Source organism: Miscanthus floridulus, chromosome 1 (genome assembly GCF_019320115.1).
Source record: "Miscanthus floridulus cultivar M001 chromosome 1, ASM1932011v1, whole genome shotgun sequence".
NCBI lineage: Eukaryota > Viridiplantae > Streptophyta > Magnoliopsida > Poales > Poaceae > Miscanthus > Miscanthus floridulus.
The window spans coordinates 13,520,884-13,534,795 of NC_089580.1; the positions used below are offsets into that span (position 1 = coordinate 13,520,884).

At 45.1% G+C, this 13,912-nt stretch overlaps 2 protein-coding genes across 2 annotated transcripts; one reads left to right on the forward strand and one right to left on the reverse strand.

Annotated features, from left to right (window-relative positions):
- Positions 1-2,605: 2,605 nt before the first annotated feature.
- On the reverse strand, positions 2,606-5,816 carry LOC136473420 (cysteine-rich receptor-like protein kinase 6). Its single transcript, XM_066471071.1, has 7 exons — positions 4,906-5,816; positions 4,368-4,490; positions 4,071-4,192; positions 3,769-3,979; positions 3,422-3,659; positions 3,147-3,303; positions 2,606-3,059 (listed from the first exon to the last, which is right to left on the reverse strand). Exons 1-7 carry the CDS (start codon positions 5,765-5,767, stop codon positions 2,751-2,753), a joined length of 2,022 nt encoding a protein of 673 aa, XP_066327168.1. The 5' UTR covers positions 5,768-5,816; the 3' UTR covers positions 2,606-2,750.
- A 1,568-nt stretch (positions 5,817-7,384) lies between these two features.
- LOC136452248 (phosphoglucan phosphatase DSP4, amyloplastic-like) lies at positions 7,385-13,689 on the forward strand. The gene is made up of 15 exons (XM_066452868.1): positions 7,385-8,002; positions 8,082-8,151; positions 8,226-8,304; positions 8,379-8,501; positions 8,932-9,008; positions 9,477-9,557; positions 9,854-9,986; positions 10,454-10,513; positions 10,660-10,716; positions 10,827-10,922; positions 11,989-12,120; positions 12,616-12,672; positions 12,767-12,825; positions 13,275-13,334; positions 13,418-13,689. Exons 1-12 carry the CDS (start codon positions 7,999-8,001, stop codon positions 12,616-12,618), a joined length of 915 nt encoding a protein of 304 aa, XP_066308965.1. The 5' UTR covers positions 7,385-7,998; the 3' UTR covers positions 12,619-12,672; positions 12,767-12,825; positions 13,275-13,334; positions 13,418-13,689.
- Positions 13,690-13,912: the final 223 nt, after the last annotated feature.

The following is a 13,912-nucleotide window of genomic DNA, read 5'->3' on the forward strand; positions in this document are numbered from 1 at the left end:
AGCTCACGACCGTGAAACCCCTCGTTTGATGGCACCTATCTTGTTCCCTTCGGGGAGAAATACTACTCTTGTTTTTCTTGTTCCTGTTGTTCTTCTTTCTAGAAGAGATGGGTGCACCGCCTTGGAGAAGGTAGTGTGCCTATCGACGACTCCTTTCCATTGTATGGGAGGATATCTTCTTTGTTGTAGCTGAACCGATGTATGAATAAGGAGAGTGTGAATGGGGATTGGAGAATGCCTTGCAATGAATTATGGATCCTTCTTGTATGTCCTCGAGAGGAGCCTCTAATGACCTTTCCACACCAGTTTGAGGGAATCCAATCCAGGTGGGAACTCCTAGAATGGGGTTAGAACTTGTTTTTCTTCATAAATATGGGGAATCTGCCATCGAACTACCACTAGTATGATCCGTCTTCGATTGACCAGCATCAGGTATCGGCTAATGGCATTTTAGAAATCTTCTCTTCCCTCGTTGGGTTCCTACCATTTACTAATAATAAGAGTAGTGGTGCCTTTAGATTGATTTTCTTGTCTGTCTTTGAATGGGAGATGCATAAACTAAAGAAAAGATATGCCCATCTGGATAAATAAATCAAGGTGCTATTATATTACTAGGGGCGATCCTCTTTTGGTGGGGCAAAGGGAACGAAGAGAAGAGGTTTAGTATAAGAACAGAGGAAGGGTTGGAAAAAGATGAATCGGACTTGGCAGATTGAACTGAAGACTATAAAGGAGGAAGAAAGCCCATAATTATCATGTATGGCAAGGTTGTTCTTATCATGGTGAAACTGTTGGAAAAAGGTTACTGTGATTTTCTATCTATTAGTTGACTACGGAGCTTCTTCATCCCGACCTATCTATATGTGAAAAGCACTCCGCCAGAATCCTCGTAGTACTAAGTCGTGGCTTACAAGCTAGCCCCTACTCCTTGTTTGGGCAAGATCTATATGGTTTACCAACCTGGCATAGACACCAGATCCTTTTTATCAAGCGTGCAGGACCGGTGAAAAAAAAAGATTTGCAAAAACACACATGAAACATATTGAACTCCTAAGAAACACCTGACCTCATATGCTTTTTTTTCCTTCTGGATGGTTCTGATGTAGTGAACAGCTTCCGACCATTATGACCTTTTATTTCATTTTTTATTTTCTATAGGAACTCACTACTGCTACATTTCAAATGTGTCTGCCCATTGCCTTAATTTACAGACCTCTGCGATTCACATATAGCCACACTAATGTAAGACAGCTCAATCGAGTCTAGCCTGAGATATAAAATCACACTAGACAATCAAAAAAGTAGCCAAACAAAGCCGGGTAGTTTTCATCCATAAGTACACAGGTGTACAAGTAGAAAGAGCTTACTTGGTAGGATGTGTTTATGTTGACCTCCTTCCTGCTTGATCTTCTACATAGACGATTTACCATGGGCTCTGGGCGTGCTGTTTTCATGCCAATATTTTCACTTAATATTTATCATAATTGCTGTGTATCATCAAGGTTCGACACTTGTCTTTTTATGTATTATCACCTAGTTATTTGTTCCTGTAAATGCTGTGATGCTCCATAATTTGAGTTTAGTCACTGAGCCCTCACGGTTCTTGGGCTGACTGTGAGTATGTCTATCACCTTGATTTTGTTTTAACAACTCGGTAGCTGCCAGTAACATCATGCTTTGGTTGCTGTTCCTCTAGAGATGGTAGTGTTAAACTCTTGATGATGCCATGTTTGCACTTTGATGTGTGATCTTGGGCCTGTTTTACCTTTAAAATTTTAACTGCCATGGCCTCACAAACCATTCTATCTAGCTCATTCTTGGACTTGACCTAAACAAGTTTGATTGAGCAGTCTAGTTTACCGATTGAAACTTGATTTTGTGGCAAAGAATTTGGTGAACCTTATTCTGCAATAATAATACATTTGACCATTTTCAGGCCGAAGACGAAGACGGTGAAGCTGAGGATGACGAACTTGATGCAGACGCAGAAGACAAGGAGAACACCGAAAGCAATGCAGGATCTTCCCTGCCAAATAAGAGGAAAAGGGATAGCGAGGATGATGCCAATGGAGACAAGTAAAACCGCGAGGGAAATAGTATTTCCTGAACTTCGGAAGCGTTTGTGTGCACTGATTATTATTTGCATGCTTTCTGGGTCTTTTTTTCCCGCACTTGTAATAGACTAGAGCATAGTGTTTTTAGGCGATTCCATTTCTGAAGTTACCTTCTTGATTCTGGAGGTTGTCTGACTCTGAAACAATGAGTAATCTTGGATGTCCCCAGCATGTATACACCCTTTGTTTGGTGTGACTTCCTGATGCTACTAATCGAGATCCCAGTTCATATTATTCTACTTGTGCTTCTGGAGGATGATGACCTTCCTTTGTTTGGTGTGACTTCCTGATGCTACTAATCGAGATCCCAGTTCATATTCTACTACTAGTGCTCATCTGTTTCGCATTTGCATAAATCATCAGACAGCGACACGTACTGCAGGAATTCTCCGTCTCCGGTACGCGTAGTCTGTAGGGTCAGCATAGTCTGGTGGTAAATCAATGTAGTCTGGTGGTACTCTATATTATACTGTACAGTATATGTTTCTGCAAGCAGAGTATGCGCTAGGAATTAAATTGTATGGATCCTGGGTCCATTCACTCTACCAATGCAGGCTACCGCAGGACGTGCAAGTTCCGCTGGCACACCTGCTTGCATCCCTATATTCCTATCGTGTCTTCCGTGATTCTGTCCATCTATCTTGGCTGGAACTCCGACACGGACATCCCGTTCAAAGACACGTTACGCCGCTCATCAGAGCTCATCGTCTCCCCGTACGCAAAGGCGAAGGCCGGCTTCGACGGTGCCGCAAAGACGCCTGACGATTGGCCGTGCAGCATGACGAGGACGTCGAGCATGGTCGGGCGGTCCGCCGGGTTCTCCTGCACGCAGAGCAGCCCCAGATGGATGCATTTCATCACCTCGCTCTCCGTCTCCGGGGCCTGGCAATCCAAGAACGGGTCCACGGCCTCCAGCACGGTGCCTCTGACCCAGTGATCCCACACCTAGTAACACAAGACGTTTCTGACCCAGTGACCCAGCGGTGTGTGAAAATTAAAAGAACAATAGGTAGGACTAGGACTACAACTCACGTAGCTCAGCAGAATGATGGATTCTCCTGTTGCTGATTCGAACATGTCGGTGTTCTTCCGTCCAGTGACGATCTCCAGGATGAGGACGCCGAGGCTGTAAACGTCAAGCTTCACCGACAGTTGCCCAAGAACTGCATACTCTGGCGCCATGTATCCTCTGCCAAGCATGAAAACAGCTGAGTTTTCAGATCGCGGAACTACTGCTCGACGAAGAAGCTAGGAAGAACACAACACATAGCAATGTGGGCATGTGGACCGATCGTTCAATTACATACAGCGTTCCGACAACTTGGCTCGTGATGGTGGTAGTCTTGTCGGCGCTGAAGAGCCTTGCCACCCCGAAATCGGAGATCTTCGGGTTCATGTCGGCGTCCAGCAGGATGTTGCTCGCCTTCAGGTCGCGGTGGACGATTCTGATCTGTGAATCCTCGTGGAGGTATAGCAGGCCTCGTGCTGTTCCATAGAGTATGCGGTACCTTGTCTCCCAGTCTAACAATGGACGCTTCTCAGGGACTGCAAGAAGGCCAGACATTAGTGATATACTCGCATCTTGAGGAGTCAAAGATTCTTAATTGGCATGTCTGAGGTCGAGCACAGGAAGGACAGTGGCAGTGTTCTGTACCAAAAAGGAAGGTGTCCAGGCTTCGATTAAGCATGTACTCGTAGACAAGCAGCTTCTCCTGTCCCTTCAAGCAAACGCCGAGAAGCTTTGCAAGATTGTTGTGCCGAAGCTTGGCGACCAGCAGCAGCTCGTTCCTCAGCTCTTTCAGGCCTTGCCCTGAAGCCTTGTCCAGCCTCTTCACGGCGATTTGTCGTCCATCAGGCAAGAAACCCTGAAATTTTAGGCACGTGTTTATGATGTACTGCATATTTCTGAATGTCCCCAGAGAGATGTGTCTCTACACTACTCTCTAGCAATGGTACCTTGTATACCGCGCCAAAGCCTCCATGTCCAAGCTTATTCTCTACGGCAAAATTTGCAGTTGCCCTTCTCAGTGTTGCCAGGTCAAAGAGGAGCGACCCGGAATCGTCAGCTTCCTCCGCATCTGCATACACGTGCTTATTCTCATCATTCACAATTAAAGTTATGAATTTTCGCCATGTTCCCTTTGCTTTGAGACTCATTTCTACCATCCTTTTCTTTTTATTCTTAGTATTTATGTTTTCTGAAATATCAAAGATATATACAGAACTTGATCAGGAACAGGGCGCACAACTCACATCGTTTTACTTGTGCTTTTCTCCAGAGGTAGATCATGAACGTGGACAAGAGGAGGACAACTAGGACCCCGAGAACAATGGCCACTACTGTTGCTGCATATCCTGTTCCCCTTGTCCTCTTTGCTGCAGATACAATACATACAATGCAGATAATTAGAGCGATTAAGGAGATGTTTGGCAGAGTGACTTAGGCGGCGAGCTGGTAAGAATCACTTTTCCGTTTACACTAGGAGGTGGGAGCTTAAAAAAAACTACTCTCTACTGAATCCCTCTACAATCAATTCTACCTGCTCCCTGCCTTGCTCCTCCACCATAATCAAGTAGAATCACTCTATTATAGAATCAAGGAGCAGAGCAAGAGAATCCCAGGAGTGGAGCTATCTCCCAAAGAAGGCCAAAAGCTCGAGGAGTACAGTAGTTGCAACTGTTAACGATAATTTCATAATTTATATTTGTGGACGATTCATAGATACTTGCTACAATTACTTTGATGATTTGGGTTTCTGTTTTTCTATCTGAAATTATGCAAAGAGCCTACCATCGTCGTGGACTGCTGCACCCGGCGGAGCCGGCGTCAACGGAGGTGCAACAAGCTTCACTACCGGGCTGCTGTCATAGAAGAGGAACACCTCGAATCTCAGGTTGCACCACACCTCGTTGAACTGGCCGCCGGTTGAGCCGTTGAACACGGCCGGCATCTCGTCCTTGAGCCTGCCGAGGCACGCCAGGCACGCCTCGGGAGCCAGGTTGGGCGTGCACTGCACCAGCCCGTAGATGTTGTGCACCAAGTTGCTGTCCGTGGTCGTGAACCCTTTGGCGGAGGTCACCACCCCGGCGGCGTATCTCTTCGTCGAGTTCCGCGCCGCCCAGGCGGACAGCGCGGCCACGAGGTCGGCCGCGAGCCCCACGAACCGACCGGGGTCGGCGGCGACGTTCACCTGCAGGTTGGTGCCGTACTGCACCAGCTCCGCGGCGTCGCCCGGGCTGGCCAGGAAGTCCGTGTCCGAGTACCGGAGGAGGCAGCGGTCGTAGTAGATGGACACGTCCCTGACGCCCCTGCAGTCGCCGAAGGCGATGTCCGGCGCGAGCGCGAGGCAGGACGTGCACCCGCTGCCGTTGACGTCGCCGCGGCAGAGCGCGAGGCCCCACGTCTGGTCTGGGGCGTAGCCGAGCGTGGCGGTGGCGAAGCCTACGGCGGAGCTGGACGCGTTGGTGGACAGGGACCCGAGGAGCGCGACGACGTTGGAGCGGTAGGTGGAGTTAAGGGCGTAGGAGCTGCCGTTGTTGCAGAGGTAGTTCATGAGGCTGAAAGCGTGGCTGCGGCCCGGCCAGTGAACGGAGAAGAGAAGCAGCAGTAGGAGGACGGAGGCCATGTTGAGCGTGCAGGGTGCGGCGGCCATGAGGTTTGGTTGCCTTCAGTGCTGTGCAGCATCTCACTGCACCTCCAGATGTCACGGGGAGTGCCTCCCCATCCCCCTCCCCGTGGGGAAGAAAGTTATCTATCCCCATCCCCGTCAAGTGTCACGGGGAGAGTTTCTCCCCATCAACAACTACCATGAACACCTTCCCCATGGTATCCGTGTTTGTCCTACTAGCTCTCTTGTCTGCTCACCACCCCAGACGGAGCCACGCGGTCAACATCATGAACTTGCTCTGCACCACGCGGTCAAAAATCCACTTGTAACCGCTGCCGGCCGGCCGCTGAGCTTATCCGACGGTCGTATCTGGTTCAGGAGGTCCTTTTTACATGCAGAAAGTACCACTCGGCAATGCGTTTCACCGGCTCATACTCATACGACCTCAACGTCGTTGCGCTCCTTGGCCCTTGGGTCCCTGTCTGTGGATGCTTCTACCGTCGGCCGGCCGCGCCATGGACCAGGTGTGGGGCCTCGTGCTCTGCCGCGATGCACCAGCTGCGGTCCTGCCTCGCCCTTGCCGGCTTGCCCCCTGCAGGGGCATCAAGGACGTCTCCGTCTACTGCGACCGCCTCCTCCTAAGGTTCTCGAACGATCCCACCGCCCCGGTGCAGTACGGTACGGGCTCAACCTGGAGGTCAACATCACCGTCGAGGGCGGCACACAACTCGACGTCGAGGTACGCCGCCGCCCGCCGGCGTGATGACCTCCGGCGAAGGGTTCACGACGGGCTACGCCCTAGTGCACAGCATCTACGGGCTGGTGCAGTGCGCGCCGGAGCCGTGCAAGGGGTGCCTGGACAGGCTCCGGGAGGAGGATGAGGATATGCCAGCCGTACTCAATGGCACGAGCGGCGCACAGTTCAATCTGGTGTGGTGAACCTTCTACGACAGCAGCCAGTAATGAATGAAGCTGGTCGCGCCACCGGCGGCGGGTGCGTCAGGCCGGAACGACCAAGACACGGTACGCTACTACCATACATCACATCCTCTGTAATTTCTGTAATACTCACACATGCAAGTTGAAGTTGGCAGCTAACAAAGAGAGTCCAATAGTTATAAAAAAAAGAGAGAGTACAATGCATACTCACGCACGAATGATTTTATAGAGCACCCTCGGGCATTGTTTGTAGTCAGATTCGTATCAACCCACATGTGTTACGGTGGATTGAAGTGAAAGTTGAACTAAATTCCACATCAATTCACCCCAACACACATGGATTGAGGTGAATTCGATAACATCCAAACAAGGCCTCAACGGTGTCACGAAAACTAATGGATTTCTGGAGTTGACCAAAGTTACCTACCTACCGGTTCGTTCCTTATTTTCTTTCTCGCTTGTCTCTTTCCTGTCGTCGAACGTCTTTTTTTTCCAGAAATGCTATACAACACACATGTGTTTTACCAATAAAAAACACATGGATTTTGTGTCCGTCCATCGCGCGTTGCGATTTGTGCTTGTGCCCCTCCGCACACGGCCTGAGCTGTGGGCTGCGGCGGCCTTTTTATCTTTTTTTTTAAATCTCGGGAGTCGAGCCGTTTTGTATTCATTTCTCTCGGGAGGAGGGTGGGGAACCTACGCGGCGGATTGGGGGGCCGGAGGGCAATCTGCTGGCGATTTCTAGGGTTTGTGAATTTTTGTGCGGTTTTTTATCTGAGGTTGTAGATCTCCTCGTTCTCTACTCGTTTCTGACTGGATTTTCATCGGTGTTTCGGCGATTCGCCCTCTCTGTGAAGACCCGCGTCGGATTTGCTTGTCTCGGCGCGGCGCGGGGTTGAGGCAGACGCGCGCCGGGCTCATGGCAGCTACCGCTCCGCCGCTTCCCCGCACGCAACCACCTCACGCCTCTGCCTCTTCTTAAGTCAGTCCCCGAGCTTTCCTCTCCCTCCACTTCGCCGCGACGATCTCCTCCCACCCGTAGTCCGTAGACCAACATCAACGATACTAACCAGTGCGCCCTGCATGCCTCTCTTGGCGGCTGCCGCGGCCGTTGCCGCCTGTCCTTCCCCGATCGTCCTCACCTGCCCTCTGTGCCGTATCGAGGCGCATCCGCGGCGCCGGTGGAGGTTCCGGTTGGAGGCAAGCTCATCGGCGTCCGCGTCAGCTCCCGCGCCGGCCGCGGCGGATGAGGGAGGCGGAGCGGGGCCGTGCCCCGTGGTCAGGTTCGACATGTCCGACTTCACCGTCGCCGACCGCGTCAACGTCGGGCTCCATGGATGGGTAGGTGCTGATCGGGTCTTCTGATTTGCTCTCCAGCTCGCTAATTTTGTGGTGCTTCTCCCGTTTTGCTAATGGTTAGTAATTTGTTTTTGGTTCGGGATGCAATCGGATGAGATGATCTTCGAGGCCACAGTGTGCGATCCGAGCAGGTCAGTGCGTAAGACACTCTAGACAGTACGAATTCGTCGCATTCGTGGCGATTGTTTCTGATTTTGGCGTTCAGCGAGCTGTATGGGTCAATGGTGGTGCTGCGGCAGCTGAAGAGTTTGCAGGCGAAGCGCAGGGGGCGTCGTGCTCTCGAGGTGGGGTTCACCTACTGTGAACTACAGTATTGAGTTAGTTCGTTGGCTGAGCTTGTGTGTTTGTGTGATTTTAGGTGCTGAAGAAGCTGGCTCGTCGCCAAATGATATACCACTCCTATGCACTTCAGGTCCATGGTTACATTGCTCCGTGCAATGCCGTGGAGGAGGAAGATGTCCCGTTAGTATTGGTTCATGGGGTTAGTGCTTTTCTCTTACTCCCTCAAGCTGATCTGGCTTATCTTAAATGCCACAGTGTTCATGGGGTTAGTGCTTTTCTCTTACTCCCTCAAGCTGATCTGGCTTATCTTAAATGCCACAGTGTCATTTTCATGTTTCAATTTGGGATCTAGTTGTAGTTTGGAGTCATTTTCATGCCCGCTCATAGGTTTTAGGTGTATGTAGGTGTAATTGACACATTAATTTTGTATATTCTCCCAACAGAATATTGGAACTTTTCAGAGCTATTTTCGTGTATACCTTAACTTTTCAAAAAGGGTTAGATTTTGCTTCCCTATGGGTGGAACAATTCACTGACTGAAGCATTGAGGTGCTTGTCACATCCTTCTTTATACAGAAATATCGCTTCATAGTCCCTACCTCTGTCTGATTATCTGCATTCATGTGCAGAGCCCACTTGATGTTGATAAGCTTCGGAAGATCGGTGTAAAAACTGTATTATGCTTGCAGCAAGATTCAGATCTTGAGTATCCCCACTAATATTTTGTGATGCATAATCAGCTACCTTTACCAATCTTTTGATTTGAAACCATCAATTTCATACGCCCTTTTAAGGGCTCAAATTTGCTAAACCAGACAACTCGTTTAGCAGCTGTAAAGTTAATCCCTTCATTTTAGCAACAAACACAACAAAACAGTCACCCAGTCTTTGTAATTTTGTTATGAATTAATAGATGCTACCTCTGATTTGAACTGAGAAACTACCTGGGTTACTCCCTTTTCATGCTGACTATGTTAGATATCAATATCTATAAAAATGAACTTCAGCCCTAGTAGTCTAATCTTTTATGCGTCTATGTTGGTCAATGCAGCACAAAACATCTTCTAAAAGTTTATTTGTATTTTAATAAAATGGTCTTTTGTTGTTTCCACTGCCATCTGATGCTTCCATTCCGTGATTATATCTTTCTTCCTTTACCATCCAACTTGTTCAGATATTTTGGAGTTGACATCGGTGCCATTCAAGATTATTCTCTTCAATTCAAAGATATCATGCACTGCCGTGCTGAAATTAGGTACCCAAACAGTCGTTATTTCTTTTTGGAAGTTTAGGGCCAAGAACTTTGTGGCATAAATCACTGGCCTTGTTTATATACAATTAAGCAAATCCTTTTCACCATGGGGTAATGCCCATTAGTTAAGTTTATAAGCTGTATAGTCTCTTGAGGAAATAGAGGATCTGTATTTCCATCGAACGACACTTATATGGCAGTTGCCAGTTTGTTTTCCTAGCATTGATCTAAGTGCTCTCTTTTTCCCCTATTGCCGTTATTCTGCATATTTAAACTGTTCCTATGTTTAATCACAACAGGGATTTTGATGCTTTTGATTTGCGATTGAGGCTTCCTGCCGTGGTTAGCAAATTGCACAAGCTTATCAACTGTAATGGTGGTGTAACATATATACATTGTACTGCTGGACTTGGAAGAGCTCCTGCTGTTGCAGTAGGTTTACATAGCACTGTTTTTTTTTGTTTCCCAAGACAGCCTATTGTTTTACATAGTCCATTTGTTTCTCTATAGATCCTTTTGTTGCACTAGGTTTACATTATTTTTCTTATATTGCTCATAGCCAGGTTGAATGAAAGCAAACCTTTTGGAGAAAACCATGCTTATGTGCTTTAGAAAGAGTACTAAGTACCAATCCTCCCAAGTTACAAAGTTATGCCTAGATAAAAAAAGAGCATCCCATGATGCACTAACATCATAAATACAAATGCTACAGTCTGTAGCTTTGTAGCGCTTTAATAACCTCAAGATTTGACTGGGTCTAATTTCTTCCAAGTTATGTAACTTAATTAGAAAATAGTACTTAGGGGGACACATCATTGGCTACAATTTGTTATTGTCCACAGCCTTGAGCATTATTGTTTGATAGCTTTCTAAGTCTGAGCACTTTTTGTAAATTTCAGTTGGCTTATATGTTCTGGATTCTTGGGTACAGTCTCAATGAAGGACATCAGCTGCTGCAGGTAATTCATTGCAGTTGGTACAACCTTTTTTCGAATATTTCAGCAGTTCTGTTTGTTGGAAGAAAAGATACTATGCTAATTATCTGTGCACTGGAAAACTAACATCTAATGATTATCTGTTCTTAAATTCATTTTTCATTTTGTAGAGTAAACGGGATTGCTTTCTGAAGTTGGAAGTCATTAAGTTGGCAACTGCTGACATTGTAAGTGAATATTGTACTGATTTCTCAGTAGTAGTTATGATGGAGAAGTGGATACAGATCATGGTGAGTCAAAGATTTTTCTACTAAGCGATAACTGTCTTATTATTTAGCTGACAGGATTATCCAAAAACATAATCACTTTGAAGTGGGAAGACGATGGTTGTTCCTCTGTTGAAATTTCTGGACTCGACATTGGCTGGGGCCAGGTATGTTTTTCCTTCAATTGTGCGTTTAAAGATTTCCCTTTTGGACGTGACTAGGATTAGGACATTTATTGAAGTTGCATAATAAATTAGATGCTACTACCTGTCTACCTCTGGCCATATTTATATGACGTTCCGACAAAGCAGTCTTTGTTAACTGAACTGGCACCTGCGGTGGGGATGTCATATATATTGGACTGGAGGGAGCACATATATATTCTGTATGAGGCTTAGTGGATTAAACTAAGAACTGATACAAGCCAAGTTTTTGCCCTTGTCCTTTCATAGTAAAAAATTGTCTCTTGTGATTTGTGCTATCACTTCATGAACTTTGTTAATTCTGATTTGTGCCAATACACATCTCATTTTTGTCCTTGTCCTCTCACATCAATATAATACAAACCCCAGAAGCATCATTTTCCACCTGTAGCTTGTTTTATTAGGTGGTTTGCTATCAATGACACTGCTATAGGAGCACTTATGTCTTATGCTAGTTGTACTTTAGTGATACCAAAGAACTATTTCTGATCAGACAACTTAAAGATTCAGTAAACCAAACAATTTAAAGATTCAGTTACATAATTGCAGTTTGCTATAATGTAGATTGCAAGTTTCAGGCACTACAATTTTAGTTCTAAGCATATGCAATATGCTGTTGTTGAACCGTTAGCCTCGTTGTTACTAAATTGTTACTTGTAATTTGTGCTAGAGCTAGTATATTTGTTACTAAATTGCATTTTAGATTTGTCATGATTTTGTGGTTGTGTCCTAGTTTGTCATCTATCTTTGTTAATACTGATAAACAAGTCATCCTTGCTAGCTTTACCAGTGTTGTGCATGTCTGCTTCATTTCCCAGTTGCAGTAGGTGCTGATGATGAATGTAGCTTTGGTTTCAATGACTCACTAGGTTCTCAGGACCACACTGCATCTTTCCTGTGAACCCTATTTGCTGCGTAAGGTATCTATTTGTCTTCCTTGATTTTTTAGGTTAACACCAGCGGATAGTTTATTAGTCTGGCTGAGATGGTGGGTCAAGTTGATTTTAACAAGACAGTTGAATACTTGCAGCAGGACAAGTGGACTGGTTGGTTTCTTGTCAAGTGGCACATTATGAAGGACGTTCCTAACAGCTTGTTGAAGCACATCATTCTTGAGTATAATGAAAACAAACCAGTTACTAACAGCGGACACACGCAGGAGGTGAGTTAAGTTGCTTTCAGTTTTTCTCTTGTTTTGTCAGTTTCTCCACTAATTATTGATGGTTTCACATTGTAGTAGAAATTCTTGATATGCATGAATTAGGAAGCCAGTACTCTCTTATGATAAATGGAAAATTGCTATGTCTAACTGTTTTAATGTTGCGGTAGCTAAGTTTTTCCATACTTTTCATGGTGTCTCCAGGTTATCTGTCTAACTCTTTTAATTGTTATCTGTGATTTGTGCCAACACATTTCATTTCTGTTTATTGTAGTTTGTGATTTGTGCCAGCACAGACATTGTCCTTGTCTTTCCATAGAAAAAAATGTTATTTGTGATTTGTGCCAACACATTTCATTTCTGTTTATTGTGATTTGTGATTTGTGCTAGCGCGGATAACATTTTTTGTCCTTGTCCTTCCATAGAAAAAATTGTTATTTGTGATTTGTGCCAACATATTTCATTTCTGTTTATTGTGATTTGTTCCTAATGTCGTAGTGAATTCATCATGCAAGCAGCGTCTTGAGGCAGTTCTGCTAGGACTAGTAAAAGAAGGTGAGGAACAGCTACAATAATGTGGTGGTTTGGTTGTTTTTGTTTTGGTTCACAATTTTGTTGTTCTGAATCACTCAGTCTGCTAAACATGCAGGCAGTGTCTTGAGGCACAAAGTGTAGTTCCTCTGGAGTAACCAAGAGGATAATGCCGAGGTATGTATGTCCAGCCCTAAATTTTGTGAACTTGCTGCTGTTTTTGTTACTCCAAACCAGCTATGTAAATTCATCACTCTTTTTATGTACACATTCTATGCTGTTTAATTGTACTATGAGCAGGCTCCACATTCATGAGCTGGATTCTGTATTTATATACATATACAATATAATTGCATTAACAACATGTAGTATTTGCACTATTTGAAACATGCAATTTTCATGTTCTTGTTTTGTAATTTTTGAAGATCATAATCATTGTGCATTTTTTCACCAAGAACATCTCATTATGTGTGAGTAAATATTTTGTTTCGTAGTAATTTCATCGATATAATGCATTACACTTAATCATTTTTTCATATTCTTTGGATGCTATGCTGGAAAGATGGTGTCATTTGTGTACATTCCAATTTATGTTTACTTGTCTTTTTTATTTTACCTTTTTGTAGGAGCATCCAAATATTGTTGTCTAGCTTGTCGACCTCATTGGTATCACATCAATAATGGAGGTAAGTAGTTATTGAACTCATTCCCCGTCTAGTTTGGTGATTGCCTTTGGTTGGTGTTGGTCATCAAATTGATTCTAAAATAGGTGTTGATGAGATTGATTGGCGCTGATGAAACCATATACTCAAATTTCGCGGATACATTGCATTGGTTAGAGAACACAGATGTACTGGAAATGATTGTGGATAAATTTAGCTCATCAGTAAGTACACTTGATCACTCAGTAACATAGTGCTATACGACATTTGTTGGGCACTAAACCATGTCATTATTAAGCTTTGGTGTGTGTAGAGTGTGTGGGTGTTTGGGTTCTTGTCCTGTATTTTCTTCTTAATAATAATGAACCGCAGCTCTCCTGCATTTTCATAAAAAATGTCATTATTATGCTGTACTTGCAGTGGTTATGGAGGTTGGTTTGTTGTCTCAGTAGAATTCATATGTTTTTTGGATATATTTCTAGTAAAGGGCTCATATATCTATGTTGCCTTGATCAAACATGACTCTTCTAAAGTGCATGCAAATGCTACTGAAATCCTTTCCGCCGTAACTCAATGCGCCCCTCCTGCTCTTGCTACGAAAA